General features: G+C 48.6%; 1 protein-coding gene across 5 annotated transcripts; it reads left to right on the forward strand.

Annotated features, from left to right (window-relative positions):
* Nucleotides 1-1,123: 1,123 nt before the first annotated feature.
* Nucleotides 1,124-18,928, forward strand: RBBP9 (RB binding protein 9, serine hydrolase). Of its 5 annotated transcripts, XM_060031315.1 has the most exons (6): nucleotides 1,124-1,259; nucleotides 11,193-11,235; nucleotides 12,227-12,332; nucleotides 15,286-15,371; nucleotides 15,760-15,880; nucleotides 18,555-18,928. In XM_060031315.1, the coding sequence occupies exons 1-6, from the start codon at nucleotides 1,161-1,163 to the stop codon at nucleotides 18,643-18,645; spliced, it is 546 nt and encodes a 181-aa protein (XP_059887298.1). In that variant the 5' UTR covers nucleotides 1,124-1,160; the 3' UTR covers nucleotides 18,646-18,928. The 5 variants fall into 5 exon arrangements, 3 of the variants coding, with proteins under 3 accessions (XP_059887298.1, XP_059887296.1, XP_059887299.1); XM_060031313.1 differs by lacking the exon at nucleotides 18,555-18,928 and having other exon boundaries at nucleotides 1,126-1,259; nucleotides 15,760-18,261; XM_060031316.1 differs by lacking the exons at nucleotides 1,124-1,259; nucleotides 18,555-18,928 and adding an exon at nucleotides 7,364-7,507 and having other exon boundaries at nucleotides 15,760-18,261.
* Nucleotides 18,929-18,941: the final 13 nt, after the last annotated feature.

Consider the following 18,941-nt stretch of genomic DNA (forward strand, 5'->3'; position numbering starts at 1 on the left):
GGTTAAGGTTGTTGAGCAGATTTAAGTCACTGCCTTCTCCACTGGTAACTTTATAGAGATGTGGCCATCCTCTTTCTAGTACAGAGAGGGAGACAACCTACAAATGGAGATTTCCCTTACCAATGTAAATGTGTCTTACAAAAGGATAATTCCTACTTGGCTAAGAGTTTTTTCCACATCTGCTGTTTCTTAGAAAATAACCAGCTTAAAATAATTGATACGGCAAGAGGCAATGAGAACAAAGCTTCTTTAAAAGATGTAATAATCCAATTTGTTAGAACTCTAAAGTTAGTAAACCATTTCATACTCTTACAACAGGTGAGGACCTTTGCGATTACAGCCATGAAGGCATACAGATGCACAAACACATAGAGTGTAAAACAAAGAATGTTATTTGCCATCCAATTCTATAAGGATCAAGCCATGAGCCACTGCAGCCGCTGACCTACAACACACGCTGAAAGGAATTCAGTACAAAAACCAGGATGAACCATTCAGTGTTTTGGATATACGGACCCCTAGATATGCTAGTGAACACAAGTTCATGTGCCTGACGCACAGCAAGGCCAAACAATATTGAAACGTCAGAGTTTAGGGCAGAGAAAGGTTTATCGAAGGGCTGTGCAAGGTAATGGGTGGCTCATGCCGCCCTAAAACCCGGAAATGCCCCGAAGGGTTTCAGCAAAGCTTTTTTTTTTTTTTAAAGAACTAGTGTTTGAGTCCTAATTTTCTTTTGGTTTTTTGCCATGCCAGGCTGGTATTGACTGTTATTGGCTGATATTGACTATTTTATTAAGAACTATTTTGAAATCAGGAGTCCTCAACAAAGAAAACGGGTTGTGTTCTGCTTCTTTGAAACTAAAACATACTTTTCTATACAAATATCACTTAGTCTAGGTAAGAGATAACACATTCTGGGCATGTCACAGTCTGTCCCAAATAAGGGGGGCGGGGAATGGAAGCGCCAGCAAGAAGCAAGTAAAAGGTGACTTACACAGCTGCTGGAAACCCGCAAGGTTTGTCTGCGGCTGCCCTGTGCAGTAGGGAACCAGAAGCTCAGTGGGTGCGCTCTTGGCGCCCCGGAACTACAATTCCCGGAATGCCACGGGCAGGCTCCCCGGTCGCGCACGCGGTCTGAGCGCCTCAGGTCGGCTGCATTCATGGCGGCGCCCTGCAAGGCGGTGATCGTCCCCGGGAACGGGGGCGAGGATATGGCCACTCACGGCTGGTACAGCTGGGTGAAGAGGGAGCTGGAGCAGGTAGGAGACCCACCTCGCTGCACTGGGAGGTCTGGCTGGCGCGGGAGAGGCCGGAGGGCTCCCCGCTCCCACCCCCTTGTGCAGAGCCTGAGGGGACTGCGTTCTACTTTGGTGGGAATAAGACTGAATTGACGCCCTGCATTCAGTCTGTGCTTTTCCTGGAGTTTCTTTTCTGAGGAGAAGGGCCGAGAAAGGGCCCTTCCAGGGCGCGGCGCTGGGTTGCCACATTTGGGAGCGCCGCCTGGAGTTGGGCGCACAGCCTCCCGCCGCCCTGCCGTTGGGCTGGTGGAGGCCGCAGCGCTGTTAGGGTTCCATCAGTTTTCCTGTTCGCACTATTTCTTTTTGTAACCGTGGCCCCGTCTTAAGTATTTCCAATTGAGAAACGAAACCTCAGGAAACCGGAACTTAACCAGCCGCTCTCGCTTCTGTAACTACGCTTGCTGACCCCCCATTGTAATCATCCAACCAATCAGACGGCAACTAGTGTCTTTGTTTAAAGGTTAACCAATCAGTACTCCCCACCCCTGGAAAGTCCCGAATTTGATTGTACCTGTCTATGAAAGAGCTGAACTAAACTCCATCGGGACCTCTTAGCGCCACCGGCAACGAGTGCGCAGAGGTCCAGGTTCGAACCTGCAATAAATGACCCTTGCCGTTTGGCTTTGACTCTCGACTCTGGTGGTCTTGTGGAGGGGTCTCGCGACCGTGGGCATTTCATTTGGGGGCTCGTCCGGGATGCCCCCGAGCCCACCAGACATCAGGTCAACGGGTCATCGCTGACAACCGATCTGTAAGTAAGCCGGCTCAGGGTACCTTCTGTTTTGGGGACTAGGACAGTCCTGGCGGACGCGCTATAGGACACCTAGTCGGGTGTGGTTGGAGACGTCCACCACGACCCATCTGGGGCTGATAGCCCATCTGAAGCGCGCACGCGATAACCTCCCCTTCCTCCTTTTACAGGCTCCACTATTGGGACTGCTCTTAATCACTTTTGTTTTCAGAGTAACCTTCTCTAACCAATCTCTTCCAGGACCTAGACATGGGCCAAGCACAGAGTACCCCCCTCTCCCTCCTTCTCGCTAATTTCTGGGATGTAAAGTCCCGAGGACACAACCTCAGTCTGGACATCCGGAGAAGAAAACTAATTACCTTCTGCCACTCTGAATGGCCAACTTTCGGGATTGGCTGGCCCACCGAGGGTACCTTTTGTCTTCCTATAATCCTAAAAGTTAAATCTAGAGTTTTCTTGCCAGGAAAAGAAGGCCATCCAGACCAGATCCCCTACATCCTGGTATGGCAGGACCTGACAGAAAACCCACCTCCCTGGATGACCCCCTTTTTGTCATCAGGGTCATGTAAGATCCTTGCGGCCCGACCAACTAAACCTCCCAAGCCTCAGACCCCAACTGCACCCATACTCTCTGATAGCCAAGACCTCCTTCTCCTAGACCCCCCCCATATCAACCTCCTCCTTTGGCCCCACAACCGGTCCCCCTTCCTGCTCCTGGCCCTGCTCCTCTCCCCTTGGTAGAACCTCCTGCAGCCCCTCCCGGAGGGCCACCCAGGCCAGAACCGGAGGACCGAGAGGCAGAAGCACTACCGGTCCTCCTGCCCAATGAAAATAACTCCCATGGGCCGGCTGGACGCACCCGTGGACGCAATCAGCGCGACCCAGGGTTCCGCCATCCGGATTCCACCATAGCCCTACCCCTGCGAGAAATAGACCCTGCCGATGAGACAGGGAACCCCCGACTCCAGTATTGGCCATTCTCTACCAGTGACTTATATAATTGGAAAACCCAGAATGCCCGCTTCTCTGATAATCCTAAAGACTTGATAGCTCTTCTAGATAGCGTTATGTTCACTCATCAGCCCACCTGGGATGACTGCCAACAGCTCCTCCGGATCCTATTCACTACCGAAGAACGAGAGCGAATCCAGCTGGAGGCGAGAAAACTGGTTCCTGGAGATGATGGTCAACCCACCGCTAACCCTGGCCTCATCAATGCAGCCTTTCCCTTAACTCGCCCCCCGCAGGATGAATGGGACTATAACACCGGAGAAGGTAGGGGACGACTGCTCATTTATCGCCAGACTCTAATGGCGGGTCTCCAGGCTGCCGCGCGCAAGCCCACTAATTTGGCCAAGGTATATTCAATTATACAAGGTAAAACGGAAAGTCCCTCCTCTTACTTAGAAAGATTAATGGAAGCCTTTAGGCAGTATACCCCTATGGATCCAGAGGCCCCCGAAAATCAGGCTGCCATTGTAATGTCCTTCGTTAACTAGGCAGCCCCTGATATTAAAAAGAAACTCCAGAAATTAGAAGATCTGGAGGGCAAACAGATACAGGATCTACTCCGTATTGCCCAGCGCGTCTTTAATAACCGAGACGCCCCAGAGGATAAACAACTTAAAGCCACTGAGAAAATGACTAAGGTCCTGGCCGCCATTGTTCAGAAAGATCAAGAGAGCCCCCCAGCCACTCGACCTCCCAGGCGACCATTGGACAGAGATCAATGTGCCTATTGCAAGGAAAAGGGCCACTGGGCTCGGGAATGCCCCAAGAAAAGGCAGCCGCGCCCCAACCAGGGGCAATGGCAACCGAAGGCCACCCCAGTCCTGTTTACACATGATGCAGAGTAGGGGGGACGGGGTTCGGACCCCCTCCCCGAACCCAGGGTAACCCTACAAGTGGAGGGGAAACCAGTCCAATTCCTGGTGGATACAGGGGCACAGCATTCGGTCTTGGTTAAGCCCCACGGGAAAGTTTCTAACAAATCCTCCTGGGTCCAGGGAGCTACGGGAGTCAAACATTACCCCTGGACCACTCAGAGAACTGTGAACTTGGGCACGGGAAGGGTAACCCATTCCTTTCTGGTCATTCCCGATAGCCCTTGCCCCTTACTGGGGAGAGACTTGCTCACTAAAATGGGAGCACAAATTCATTTTCGGCCAGAGGGGCCAATCGTAACAGACCCTCACGACCAACCCATATCTGTGCTCACCCTGAACTTGGAAGATGAGTACTGACTTCACCAGGAACCACCCTCCCAAAATCAAGATATAGAGTCATGGCTTCAGCAGTTCCCCGAAGCGTGGGCAGAAACAGGTGGGATGGGACTAGCCAAACATCGCCCAGCCGTATTCATAGAGATCAAACCAGGAGCAGATCCTGCACGTGTCCGACAGTATCCCATGCCCCTAGAGGCCAAGACTGGTATCACTCCTCATATTCGCCGGCTTCTTGACCTGGGGATACTGCGTCCCTGCCAGTCGGCCTGGAATACACCCCTGCTGCCAGTCCGCAAACCTAACAGTAAAGACTACTGCCCAGTGCAGGACCTGAGGGAAGTTAACAGACGGGTCATAGACATCCATCCTACTGTGCCCAATCCATATACTCTTTTGAGTGCCCTTAGTCCAGGAAAACAATGGTATACTGTGCTGGACCTCAAAGATGCCTTTTTTAGTTTACCCTTGGCGCCCAAAAGTCAAGAACTCTTTGCCTTCGAATGGTCGGATCCCGAGAGAGGCATAAACGGACAACTCACCTGGACCAGACTTCCCCAAGGATTCAAAAATTCGCCCACCTTGTTTGATGAGGCCCTACACGAGGATCTCAGTGAGTACCGGAGGCAAAACCCCAATGTAACCCTCCTGCAGTATGTTGATGATCTCTTAATAGCTGCTGAGACCGCTGAAGCCTGCCTGCAGGGAACCAGAAACCTCCTACAGACTCTCGGCACCCTGGGATACCGGGCCTCTGCCAAGAAAGCGCAGATCTGCAGGCCTGAGGTAACTTACCTGGGGTACCTATTGAAAGGGGGGCAACGATGGCTCACAGATGCACGGAAGGAAACCGTCCTCCGCATCCCCAGACCCACCACGCCTCGACAGGTGAGGGAATTTTTGGGGTCAGCGGGGTTCTGCCGTTTATGGATACCCAAATTTTCTGAAATGGCCAAACCGCTATACCTAGCCACCAAAGAGCAGACGCCCTTTAAATGGACAGAGGAGGCTGAGCAATCATTTCAGCAGATCAAAACTGCCTTGCTATCCGCACCCGCCCTGGGTCTCCCTGATGTCTCCAAACCCTTCCACCTCTTTGTGGATGAAAGCAAAGGCATAACTAAGGCCGTGTTGACCCAGCCCCTCGGTCCTTGGCCCAGGCCTGTCGCTTACCTATCAAATAAATTGGACCCAGTGGCTGCCGGCTGGCCTCCTTGCCTCCGGATGATCGCCGCCACGGCCCTAATGGTAAAGGATGCTGACAAACTAACTATGGGACAGGAGTTGCATGTCACCACCCCCCACGCCATCGACGGGGTTCTCAAACAGCCTCCCGACCGATGGATGAGCAATGCTCGACTGGTCCACTACCAGGGTCTACTGTTAAATCCCCTCAGAATCAGCTACACTCCGCCGCAGGCATTAAACCCTGCCTCCCTATTACCTGACCCAGATTTGGACTCCCCACTCCGTGACTGCAGAGGTACTGGCCCAGATCCATGGGGTTCGGGAAGACCTACGTGACCAGCCCCTACCGGATGCACAAGTCACATGGTTCACTGACGGCAGCAGCTTTGTCTAGCAAGGTCAGAGGTATGCGGGGGCAGCGGTAACATCAGAAACTGAGGTGATATGGGCAGAGACTCTCCCCCCGGGGACCTCAGCCCAAAAAGCTGAATTAATTGCCCTGACCCAAGCTCTCAAGATGAGCAAAGGCCAAAAAGCCACCATATATACAGACAGCCGGTATGCTTTCGCTACCGCACATATACATGGGGCAATATACCGAGAGCGGGGACTACTCAGAGCAGAGGGCAAAGGCATCAAGAACAAAGAGGAAATCCTGGCCTTGCTAGCGGCCATATGGGAACCCAAAAAGCTAGCCATTGTACACTGCCCGGGGCATCAAAAACCCATGAATCCAGTCACCCGAGGCAACAATTTGGCAGACCAGACGGCTCGAAAGGCGGCACACACTCCAATACCATTACTTCCCCTGCAACTGCCGGATCCAGGGCCCCGGGAAATACCGCCCCAACCCGACTACTCGGAGGATGACATCAGATGGATGAGCAAGCTCCCTCTAACCCAGGTTAGAGACGGATGGTGGCGGGACGCTAAGAACAATATCCTCCTTCCTGAGAAACTAGGAACCCTGGTCCTTGAACGGATCCACCGTAGCACCCACTTGGGCGCCCGACGGCTACAGGATCTCATCAGGCAGACTGGACTTAAAAATGTCTCCGAGAAGACTGAACGACTGGTTGCTGACTGTGCAGTCTGCCAACTCCATAATGCCAGTACCCACCCGTCAACCACTGGCATCCGGGAAAGAGGAAACCAGCCCGGAGCCTACTGGGAAGTGGACTTTACGGAGGTAAAGCCTGGCAAATATGGGTATAAATATTTACTGGTGTTTATAGATACCTTTTCAGGTTGGACTGAGGCATTCCCAACCAAGAATGAGACTGCACAAATAGTAGCTAAGAAACTACTAGAAGAGATCCTGCCCAGGAATGGCTTTCCAGTTATGATAGGGTCTGACAACGGGCCAGCCTTCGTTTGTAAGGTAAGTCAAGATCTGGCTTCCATACTTGGGGCTAATTGGAAATTACATTGTGCATACCGCCCCCCGAGTTCAGGACAGGTAGAAAGAATGAATAGAACTCTAAAAGAGACCTTGACTAAATTGACCATGGAGACTGGCGCTAACTGGGTAGTCCTACTCCCCTACGCTCTGTTTAGGGTGCGAAATTCCCCCTATAAGCTAGGATTTACTCCCTACGAAATAATGCATGGTAGGCCTCCTCCTATCATCCCTAACCTAAAGACTAACCTTATCCAATTGGACCCAGAAAATAATCTCCTGTCTTCCCTCCAAGCCTTACAGCGTACACACGAGACAATCTGGCCCAAACTAAAGGAGCTATATGCAACAGGACCCCCGCCTACTCCACACCAGCTCCGGCCAGGTGACTGGGTCCTTGTCAAACGCCATCGACAAGAGACCCTAGAACCCAGGTGGAAAGGACCTTACCAGATCATCCTGACAACGCCGACAGCCATCAAGGTGGACAGCATAGCTGCCTGGATCCATTACACCCACGTCAAGCTGGTGGACCCATTTTCTGACCTCATCAAGTCCACTAAAGCTGACGTCACCTGGACGGTGGACCGGAATAAGGACAATCCCTTCAAACTGACCTTGTGCCGTACCCTCCCCCATGATGACCAAGGTACTGCTGATAGCCCTAATAATAGTCCTAACCCTCAACCCTCGGGCCACGAGGGGAGGACTCGGCCCTTCCCCCGATAAGAATACTTTAATACAACAACTATATGGTGCACCGTGCGAGTGCAGGGGAGGTACTATGGAGACTCCTGAGGTTCCCCGAGGGTATACTCATATGCAGGACTGCGGGGGAATAACTGCATACCTTGTTCAGGAATATAAGGGCACCGGGGCCTCTCAAAGCTGGCAATGCTACCATAAGCCTAAGCCACTCCCCCCTCGAGCCACTTGCCCCTGTTCTACCTTCCAGGAATCAATGCATAGCATGTGCTATTCCTCTTACCAGCAATGTATAGGGGCCAATAACAAGACTTATTTCACAGCCATACTACAGAATAATAAAAGCCCCACCATTAGTGAGGGTAATAAATATCTTCAGGCTGGATGCACTGGCACCCCCGGGACCCCGGTATGCTGGAATACCAGGGCCCCCACACATATGTCAGACGGTGGGGGGCCCCAGGACGCAGTGCGCCAGATAGAAACCCGAAGACAAATAGAAGAGGTCTATCGGCATCTGTACCCACAGCTCAACTACCACCCCCTAATTCTCCCTAAGGTCAATCCCTCTGAATTGGACCCCCAGACCATGACTATACTAGAAGCTACTTTTACACTTCTGAATGCCACCAACCCCCACTTAGCACAGGATTGCTGGCTCTGCCTTCCTCAAGGACCGCCCCGCCCTATAGCCATCCCCACCTTCGCCAATTTAAACATCAGCGAACGATGTAACCCTACTTCACTCCCCGAGCCGTTCCCCATACAATTTTCAAAATTTTCAACCACCTTTAATACCTCATGCTTTGTCAAGAACGATTCCCTCTCTAACGCCAGTATTGACTTGGGAATCCTTTCATCCACTGGATGTAGTCGGTATATCCCCGTGAACTCCTCCCTCTGTAGTCCTAACACCACTGTTTTTGTCTGTGGAAATAACCTAGCATACACCTATTTACCCCCGAATTGGACAGGGGTCTGCAAGCTAGCCACCCTCCTCCCCAATGTAGACCTAATCTCGGGAGACACCCCATTGCCCATTCCCAGCTTTGACCTTTGGGCAGGGAGAACCAAACGAGCCATTACAGCCATGCCCCTCCTGGTAGGATTAGGAATTACAGGAGCTGTGGCCACAGGGAGTACAGGTCTTGGGGTCTCCCTTCACTCCTATAATCAGCTGTCTAGGCAATTAATAGAAGATGTAGAAGCCCTCTCTGGTACCATTCAGGACTCACAGGACCAATTAGATTCATTGGCCGAGGTAGTCCTACAGAATAGGAGGGGCTCAGACTTGCTGACAGCTGAACAGGGTGGGATATGCCTCGCCCTAAAAGAAAAATGTTGTTTCTATGCAAATAAATCAGGCATTGTAAGAACCAAGATCCACCAGCTCCAGGAAGACCTAGCTCGCCGCCGGCAGGAATTAGCGGATAATCCCCTTCGGTCAGGATTTCATGGAATGCTTCCCTTCCTCCTCCCCATCCTGGGCCCTCTGCTATGCCTCCTTCTCCTCTTCACTATAGGCCCCTGTATACTCAGTAGAGTCATAGATTTTGTCCGAGAAAAAATAAATGCAGTTCAGCTAATGGTATTAACACAATATCAGCCCAACGAGGCCTTAGAAATTGAAGAAACTGAGCCTTAAGGACCCAAGATTGGCTCCTCTGGTTCATGAGAAAGGGGGGAATGAGGGGACTGCGTTCTACTTTGGTGGGAATAAGACTGAATTGACGCCCTGCATTCAGTCTGTGCTTTTCCTGGAGTTTCTTTTCTGAGGAGAAGGGCCGAGAAAGGGCCCTTCCAGGGCGCGGCGCTGGGTTGCCACATTTGGGAGCGCCGCCTGGAGTTGGGCGCACAGCCTCCCGCCGCCCTGCCGTTGGGCTGGTGGAGGCCGCAGCGCTGTTAGGGTTCCATCAGTTTTCCTGTTCGCACTATTTCTTTTTGTAACCGTGGCCCCGTCTTAAGTATTTCCAATTGAGAAACGAAACCTCAGGAAACCGGAACTTAACCAGCCGCTCTCGCTTCTGTAACTACGCTTGCTGACCCCCCCCTTGTAATCATCCAACCAGTCAGACGGCGACTAGTGTCTTTGTTTAAAGGTTAACCAATCAGTACTCCCCACCCCTGGAAAGTCCCGAATTTGATTGTACCTGTCTATGAAAGAGCTGAACTAAACTCCTTCGGGACCTCTTAGCACCACCGGCAACGAGTGCGCAGAGGTCCAGGTTCGAACCTGCAATAAATGACCCTTGCCGTTTGGCTTTGACTCTCGACTCTGGTGGTCTTGTGGAGGGGTCTCGCGACCGTGGGCATTTCAAGCCCTGCTGGGAACCCCGTCTTAGACTCTACAAGTAGTGGAGGAAGTTCGGCTGGTGAAACAGCCAGGAGGGCTCCTCTCAGGGCTCAGAGTACAAGCTCCACCTCTAGAAACTGGAGACCGAGCCTGCTCCCCGTATCTGCTGCGGGTTCAGATATGGGACTCCCAGATAATTCTACACCAATCTTCTCTGCTCTCTGTCTCGGATTTTTTTTTTTTTTTTTGCGGTACGCGGGCCTCTCACTGTTGTGGCCCCTCCCGCTGCGGAGCACAGGCCCCGGACGCGCAGGCTCAGCGGCCATGGCTCACGGGCCCAGCCGCTCCGCGGCGTGTGGGATCTTCCCGGACCGGGGCACGAACCTGTGTCCCCTGCATCGGCAGGCGGACTCTCAACCACTGCGCCACCAGGGAAGCACCTGTCTCGCATTTTTAAACATTTTAATATGTAATATTGATATTTACAAAGGATGTATGTAACACGTACATACATTATGAAGTATAATGTAACCAATACTTGAGGGTCCCTCACCAAACCGAAATCTAGGAACATTATCAATACCTTCAGAGCCACCTGTAAGTCCCTCCATCCCGTTTCCCTGCCGTATGACATTTTAAAAGTTTGTTTTGCTTTTAAAACTTAACTTAAAAAATTAATTAATGTACTGTTCAACCTATGTATGTATCCTTTAAGCAATATATTGTTAAATTTGGCCTCTTTGTGAGCTTTATAAAAATGGCATCTAACTGCGGGCTGTCTTGTGCATCTTGATTTTTTTTTTAAACGTTCTTCCATAACTAGGCAATAAGACTGTTTCCTGAGTTGCCAACCTCTAGAGCTCTAGACTGGGTCTCTAGAATAAAATTCCAGGCTTGTGGCTGAGAGCCATGGCTAGAGCTACAAACCAAAAGGTCAGGGCTGCAGCTGTCCAAGAGGATTGGATCTCCAACTTTCTGTACCACATTTAACCTACTCCCTGGAGCATAGTCTGATTGGCTCCAGGTCAGTTTGTCTAGAATCTGCTATGCCCTCTCTATATGTATATGCCAGCGGTGATAAATGTACATGTGCAGTTGCACATATGAAGAGATCTGCGGAGCTGGCTAGATAGAGAACTACAGACAGATGGAGTTTATGAGGAGGGATTGTATATTCATATGTAATCCTGTAGCACTTACCCCACTTCATTTCATGATATAAACAACTACTTATTGAATTGTTAAAGCTCATATCAGGTGTCTCATTTCTTATTAGCAAAGTATTAGTTGTAATTAAGCTCTTTATTATACTTTTTTTCTCCCTCTCATATCGTAGATACCTGGTTTCCAGTGTTTGGCTAAAAACATGCCTGACCCAAGTAAGTTTTTTAAATGTGTCTTTAAAAAGCCTCCTCTTGTTGGGTTTTGATCTTGTCATTTTCCGGTAGAGAAGAGGAATATCCTAGCAGAGAAGCCTAAGGGAATACATACCTCAGAGTGAATGATGGCAAGTATTTGGGGGAGGAGGATGCAAACCAAAAAACATGATAGAAAATTATGGTAAGGATCAAGAAGAGCACCTGGGCTCGGAAGAATTTAATTTTCAACTTTGTAAGCAACGGATTTTCCCTTCTATAAGTCAAATCTTTTCAGGCAAAATTTATGGGTGTTTCATTTGAGGCAGAGGTATGACAAAACTTACAGCATCTCTATGAGATGCTATTAGAAAATGTAACGTGGCCCCTTCTGTTCTGAGTGCCTATGAGTTGTCTCAGGAATTTCCTTTTTGGGAAGAAAGAAAATATGTGGACATCAACTTGAGAAACAATATTGTCAAGAGGATTTTTGTTTTTAAGTTGGAAAGTTTACATTAAACTTCAGAGTTATATTTTATTTTCTTAGTATTTCCTTTCAAGAAAATGCTAAAAAATAAAAACAAAACTATTTACCAAAACTACAGATTTGAGTCTTTCAGACAGCAACACATAAAACTTTGGCCCTGGGCTTCCCTGGTGGCGCAGTGGTTGAGAGTCCGCCTGCCGATGCAGGGGACATGGGGTTCGTGCCCCGGTCCGGGAGGATCCCACATGCCGCGGAGCGGCTGGGCCCGTGAGCCATGGCCGCTGAGACTGCGCGTCCAGAGCCTATGCTCCGCAACGGGAGAGGCCACAACAGTGAGAGGCCCTTTTACCACACAAAAAAACAAACAAACAAAAAACAAACAAAAAAAACTTTGGCCCTATTAAAACAGCCCCATCCCCCATTGCGGTCCTGCGGTTTGCTGAATGGTCCTCTGTTAGAAAGGTGGGCAGCGCTGGACTGAGACTGTCCCTGTTGAGTGACGGACTCTTTCTTTCCCCTGAACCTTAGTCACAGCTCGAGAGAGCATCTGGCTGCCCTTCATGGAGACGGAGCTGCACTGTGACGAGGAGACCATCATCATAGGCCACAGTTCTGGGGCCATTGCAGCCATGAGGTGTGGTCCTTATTGAATTGTCACCATCCCCCCTACCCCTGTGGGCTCCAGTCAAGCTTGCTTGGGAAATACTTCGTGCACATCTTAAGTTTACACTGCAGAGGAGACAGTGAGTAGTAAAATGATCTGTCCTAATTCCTTCCTGGTTTGATTAGTGGATTAAAAAGATACTTTGCTCTTACTGGGATACAGTGACCCTTTTAAAACACAAGTGCCTCCGAACCCCAGCAGCTCCCGTCACCCTCAGAAGAACTTCTCAGCCTTCAAGCCCCCCGCCCCCCATGTCGTCTCCCGTCTCCCCTTCGCTGCCCCCAGCCTGGTTTACAGACCTCAGTGCAGTTCCTTGAACACGCCGAGCTTGTGCCTTTCTTAGGCCTGTGCTTGCCGCTGTTCTACTTGGACTCTCTGTCCCCAGACACCTGCATGGCCTTCTCCTCTCTAGGTCTCTGCTCCACGTCCCCTTTCAGTGAGGCCTTATGTAATCACTCCACGTGAAACAGCAGCCTCACCCCACCGAATCTTACCCCCTTTATATCTTATGACCCCCCCTTATTATCTGTAGCACTTTTCACCACCTGACATTCTATTCATTTCTTGTCTCCTGCCAGTCAAATGTAAGCTCCATGAGGGTGGGGCTTTGTTCATTCTGACACGAAACCCGGGTGCCTGGCAGAGTGTCTGGCATACGGTAGGTGCTGATAACTCCCCATTGGAGGGTGGAGGCTGCTACCCGCACTGCCCTCCACTCCCCTCCCTCCCCGCCAGCCCCAGCCCCCGCCCCCAGGGTTCATGGGTGCCTCCCTGCTGCTCCCCATTAGAACGTCACCCTGCAGGCTTATAAGGCCTGGAATGTAAGGATGGAGCTGGCTAAATAGCCTGTTAGGGTTGGGTTTCCTCTGTATTTGCGAGGCTAGATGACAAAGGATTATGGGGTTTTTTTTGTTTTAATTAATTAATTAATTTTTTGCTGCGTTGGGTCTTCGTAGCGGTGCGCGGGCTTCTCATTGCAGTGGCTTCTCTTGTTGCAGAGCACGGGCTCTGGGCGCGCGGGCTTCAGTAGTTGTGGTGTGTGGTCTTCAGTAGTTGTGGCACTTGGGCTCAGTAGTTGTGGCACACAGGCTTAGTTGCTCTGGGGCATGTGGGATCTTCCCGGACCAGGGCTCGAACCTGTGTCCCCTGCATTGGCAAGCGGATTCTTAACCACTGTGCCACCAGGGAAGTCCCAGGATTATGGTTTTTGTGTGGCTTCTTGTCCCCAGCAGCCCCTCAGGATGTCACGTGAATCGATTGTCAGAGAAATCTTGCCAAGTTCCATAACCTTTCAGCCACACCTGTGGAAGCTACAAGAATAATGCTTTCCTATGTGGACCTACAGAATTGTGGTACATAGTGTTTATAAGCTGCCAGGGGTTGTCCGGAAAATGAAGAAAGCCCTTTATGCTGAAATCTGTGCTAACCCAAGGCCAACTAAATTTTTCTCAGGCCGCTGGCTAATAACGATGTGGCTTCTTTTAAAGACTCCTGAAATTTATTGTAGGATTGTCAGGAACCTTCTAAAAATTAACTTCTAAAGTTAAGGTAGTCAAGGAGAAAACCAGATGCTAAAGCCATGGGGCCTAAGATCATAGGGGAACAGGATACAGAGGACTACCCCACAGTTACTTATTAATCACAAGGGGGAATTGTGTCTTTACAGTGGAGGGATCTGAGGGGTATCACCCTAGGGAATCTGACAGTCTCAGCAGTAATGGGACAAACTGGCATCGTGTGCCCATCGTTGTGGAGGAGTGGGAAGGACACAACATTGCCTACGTAATGGTCTTGCCAAGTGTTTCACCTCAGCCTAATCATGAGGAAACAAGTTCAGTTTAGGGGATAACGTACAAGAAAATGGGCCTAAAATTCTTAAAAGTCGTCAATCTCATTTAAAACAAATTTAAAAGTGATTGAAGAGTCATGAAACCAAACGCGTGATCTTTGACCAGATCTAGGATTGAAAAGATGTTTTAAAGAACAGTTTGGTACAACTAGGGAAAAATGAATACAGGTAATGTTACTGTCTTGGTGCTAAATTTATTAGGTGTAAGAATGATACTGTCGTTACATAAGAGCACAGCCGTGTTCTTAGGGGATACGTTGTAAAGTATTTAGGGGTGAACTGTAGCAAAATTAACGAATCTGGGTGCTTGTTCTCACTTTTCGGTAAGTTTGACATTTTTCAAAGCAAAAGATTGGGGAAAAAGTTTAGGCACGAGAACAAAATACCAACCCTAAACCTTGCCTGGCACCAAGGCCTCCTAGAGCTCTTACCTTTCTAGGTCCTTCCTTAGCCCTGGCCTTTGCTCAGTGAGGGAACTGTCTACAGTTAGCTGAGTGTCTGTTTGCCGGGCACTGTTCTAGGGAACAGGGTCACAAAAATCGAGAAGGCTCAGACCTGCCCTTGAGGGATGCCCTTGGGGGACAGAGGTAAGACAACGCAAACAAGCGTGTGTGAGAGAGGCACAGTTCTGGGACGGTACAGTCACAGACCACTTGCATCTGTCACCTGGGCTGGGGAGGTGTCACGCCTTAGAATGCAGATTCCTTTGCCTCACTCACAATCCTCTGAATCAGATGCTCTGGGCTGAGCCTGGGAATCCACATGTTAACCAACCAAGTAATGCCGACGAATGCACACATCAAAGGGAATGATTACACTTTTTATGTTTATTCAGAAAGAATTATGGAAGAGGTTTGCACTACCTTGAAAACAGAGTAGAAACTCAGGTAGCCCAGGTGAGGTGATTAACCACCGGGCTCATATTTCTGCATTTTCCTTGCTCTTTTTCCTACTAACCTCAGCCTATAGCATGTGCTTTCTGTAAGCTAAATCAAATGAGTTTTGGATGGCTTACTGACTTTCTGGGACCAGATTTAACATTAAACATCAGCTACACCATTCCTCTCGCTCCAGGTACGCAGAGACCCACCGGGTGTGTGCTATCGTGTTAGTGTCTGCGTACATGTCTGACCTGGGGGATGACAACGAACGGGCAAGCGGTAAGTCTGAAGGCAGAAACCGGAAGAGCCCTTCCTGTAGCCACGGGGCTGCACGCTCAGGTAGTAAAACAGCACTGTCTTCCAACAGGTTAACACAAAATCTAACAGCACATGAGGAATATTTACCACCCATCTTTAGGTATAAGTTAGGCACTTAGAGAGGGCAGTGAGCCACTATCTAACCTGTAGTCTAGAACTGAACCCCTGAGCCCTAGCCTCTCCCTTCACCAGTAGCTATGGTATCAAGCCCTACGGATCTGAAAACTGAAGAAGGGCTTCTAACTCAACACTTGGGCTCTGATTCTCTGAGTCTCTGCCATGGTCCTCACTAGAGTGGTGAGAATGGAAAGTATCCATGACACTGAGAGGTTGTGTGTTCTTCTCATAGGATACTTCAGCCGCCCCTGGCAGTGGGAGAAGATCAAAGCCAACTGCCCTCACATTGTGCAGTTTGGCTCCACCGACGATCCTTTCCTTCCTTGGAAGGAACAACAAGAAGTGGCCAACAGGTTGGAAGCCAAATTGTACAGATTCACTGACCGTGGCCATTTCCAGAACACAGAGTTTCATGAATTGGTTAGTGTGGTCAAGTCCATGCTGAAAGTGCCAGGATAGCCAGGGTCGTTCCTGCTGTTGTGCATAAGGACATGGAAGTCGGGCAACGATCAGGTTATGAACAGATGACAATCATCCATTATCAGATGAATAGCGGGCCTGCAAACCAGATCAAATTAAGGTCCAAAACACACACACGTTTCAATGTTCAAACTAACTTACAAACAGTATTTTCATTTTCCATAGAACCTACATCTCCTCAAATTGCTCTGACCAAAAACAGTATTTTTCCCATTTGATAAGGGACGTGGGACAGCTTAACCGCCCTTACCTATACAAAGTGAATAAGACACAAATGAAACCCAGGTTTCCTGATCCCTAGTCCAGATTAAAACTAAACAGGTTTCATGTTATGCTGTAGGAGTTGCATCATAACATGTCCTTAACATGTTGAGAGAGTGACAGACAAGGAGGTTGAGGCAAGGGTCTGCAGGGTCAGGCAGGGATCGGTCTAAGACCAGACTGGCAAGGATTAGGGCGACAGGGAGAACTACTGCTGGGCCCTGTCTGGATTGTTGCCATGTGGGAATTTGGCAAGGCATTGCCAGTTTTCTGATTTTCAAGGAAAGAAATTAATACACTTTTGTATTTAGGGACCATAAGTGTATGTATATGTAATCCACATGTACATGAATGACGTTCAGTCCACAGACATATGGGTGGTTAGTTGGCAACTACAGCGTAAATAAAAAATTTGCAAACACAGCAAGACACAAAGGCCAAGCCATCCATGTGTGACCTCTTGCTGTACGTATTCACTTAGCCAGTGCTTTAGAGCTTGAGAAAAGCCTGAGAAATAGACATGATGTCAAAGGATGAAGTCATGGGAACAGTTTGGATTTTGTTACAAAGTCTTAAATATTTTTAAAAATGATCTTTCCATATCTCAGATTTTGTTCTGTAAAGTGTTCTACCTTTTAATTTCCATGGTCCTTTATATCTCTTTCAGCAGCATTCCATGATTTTTCTTCTAATCATACTCCCTCAAAAATAACGCTTTTTCATTTTCCAACGTTTTTTTGGCTATTATTATCCCCAAGTAACATCTCAAAACAATTTCCAGTAAATTCACACCTGATATTTGCTGCAATAATGTGAATTCCCACACTGTTGATACCTAACGAAAATTCAAAGCCATCATTTGAACCTGAAAAGGCTTTTGATTTCTAAGTGTGCTCAAAAAATGTCAGGAGAGATTCTCTAAATTTTTAGCAGCAGTTATCTTAGGGGATGGGAATTTTGGTAGTTATGGTGTGGTGGACGTCTCCTTTTTACATTATACACCTTGGGATTATTTGAGTTTGTGCACTGTCTTTTATAATTAAAAATAAAGATTAAAAAGTTTATTTGGCAAGTTAGTGAAAAACAAAGTGGATAAATCCATTGAATACTTTTCTTAGAGAAGCTGTTTAGCATTGATTTGACCAAGCCTATAATCAAAGCTTGATTCTATTTCAATTATTTGGAAGTAGTCATTGTTCTACATATTCTCTGCCTTGTTTTCTGAAGTCCTTTCTCAAAAAAATTTACAAACTTATACAAATAACAGTTCATAATACTTTATTGTCCTCTTCCTCTGTAGAAAAAACCAAATATATACAATTGAGAAATAATTTGATATTCTTTATTCCTATAAAAATAACTTGAGGGGGGCTTCACTGGTGGCACAGTGGTTGAGAGTCCGCCTGCCGATGCAGGGGACATGGGTTTGTGCCTCAGTCCAGGAGGATCCCACATGCCGCGGAGCGGCTGGGCCCGTGAGCCATGGCCGCTGAGCCTGTGCTCCGCAATGGGAGAGGCCGCGACGGTGAGAGCCCCGCGTACTGCAAAAAAAAAAAAATAGTAACTTGAATACGATGGTTGAGTTGGGCTGATAGTATGGTAACCAGTAACCACAGGGCGCCAGCAAAGAAAACGTTCAGTTCTTCATTCACAGAAGCCACGGTTCAGGTGCTCACCAGCCACGGCTGACTAGTGCCTCCCTTACTGGACACAGATATAGAGCATTTCCATCCTGATAGAAGGTTCTATTGGACAGCACTGCACTACAGCGCGTGTTACGTGCTTCCCTCACCCACCACCAACGTAGAAGTGACTCAACTTGAAGTTACTTTTGTTTGACTAGTTTGCCTATTAGTTGATCACCATAAAAATTATGATCCTATAAAACTTACTCATCACCAAACTAAGATCAGAGGAGTTTCAGGGAAGAACTCCACATGGACTATTCATTTAAACCGTCAAATCATGGCCTTTCATGATTCTCTGTTTGACTCTCTACAGATCTTTATAAAGCAGAGACGGGCCTTGATAGACTCTAGGGAATATCTTTTCAGGTGAGCAAAATACCTTACACTAAATGGAAATCAAGTGTAAGGTTAGAACTTCACTTACAATTTGATTTTTTGGTGTTGTCGTGAGTCTAGAGCACCACAATTTGTTTTGGTCAGAGTTTACTCCTGTAGGGTAGATATCCATTTAATGATCAACAGAGGTGCTGTATTTTAAAATTATTGTCTCGGGGCTTCCCTAGTGGCTCAGTGGTTAAGAATCTGCCTGCCAATGCAGGGGACACGGGTTCGAGCCCTGGTCTGGGAAGATCCCACATGCGGCAGAGCAACTAAGCCCGTGCGCCACAGCTACTGAGCCTGCGCTCTAGAGCCTGCAAGCCACAACTACTGAGTACGTGTGCCACAACTACTGAGCCTGCGCTCTAGAGCCCGCGTGCCACAACTACTGAAGCCCACGCGCCTAGAGCCCATGCTCCGCAACAAAGAGAAGCCGCAACAAGGAGAAGCCACCACAATGAGAAGCCCGCGCACCACAACGAAGAGTAGCCCCCACTCGCTGCAACTAGAGAAAGCCGGCGCACAGCAACGAAGACCCAACGCTAAAAAAAAAAATTTTTTTAATTTAAAAAATAAATAAATGAATTTTAAAAAAAAGATTGTCTCT

Source organism: Delphinus delphis, chromosome 15 (assembly GCF_949987515.2).
Source record: "Delphinus delphis chromosome 15, mDelDel1.2, whole genome shotgun sequence".
Taxonomy (NCBI): domain Eukaryota; kingdom Metazoa; phylum Chordata; class Mammalia; order Artiodactyla; family Delphinidae; genus Delphinus; species Delphinus delphis.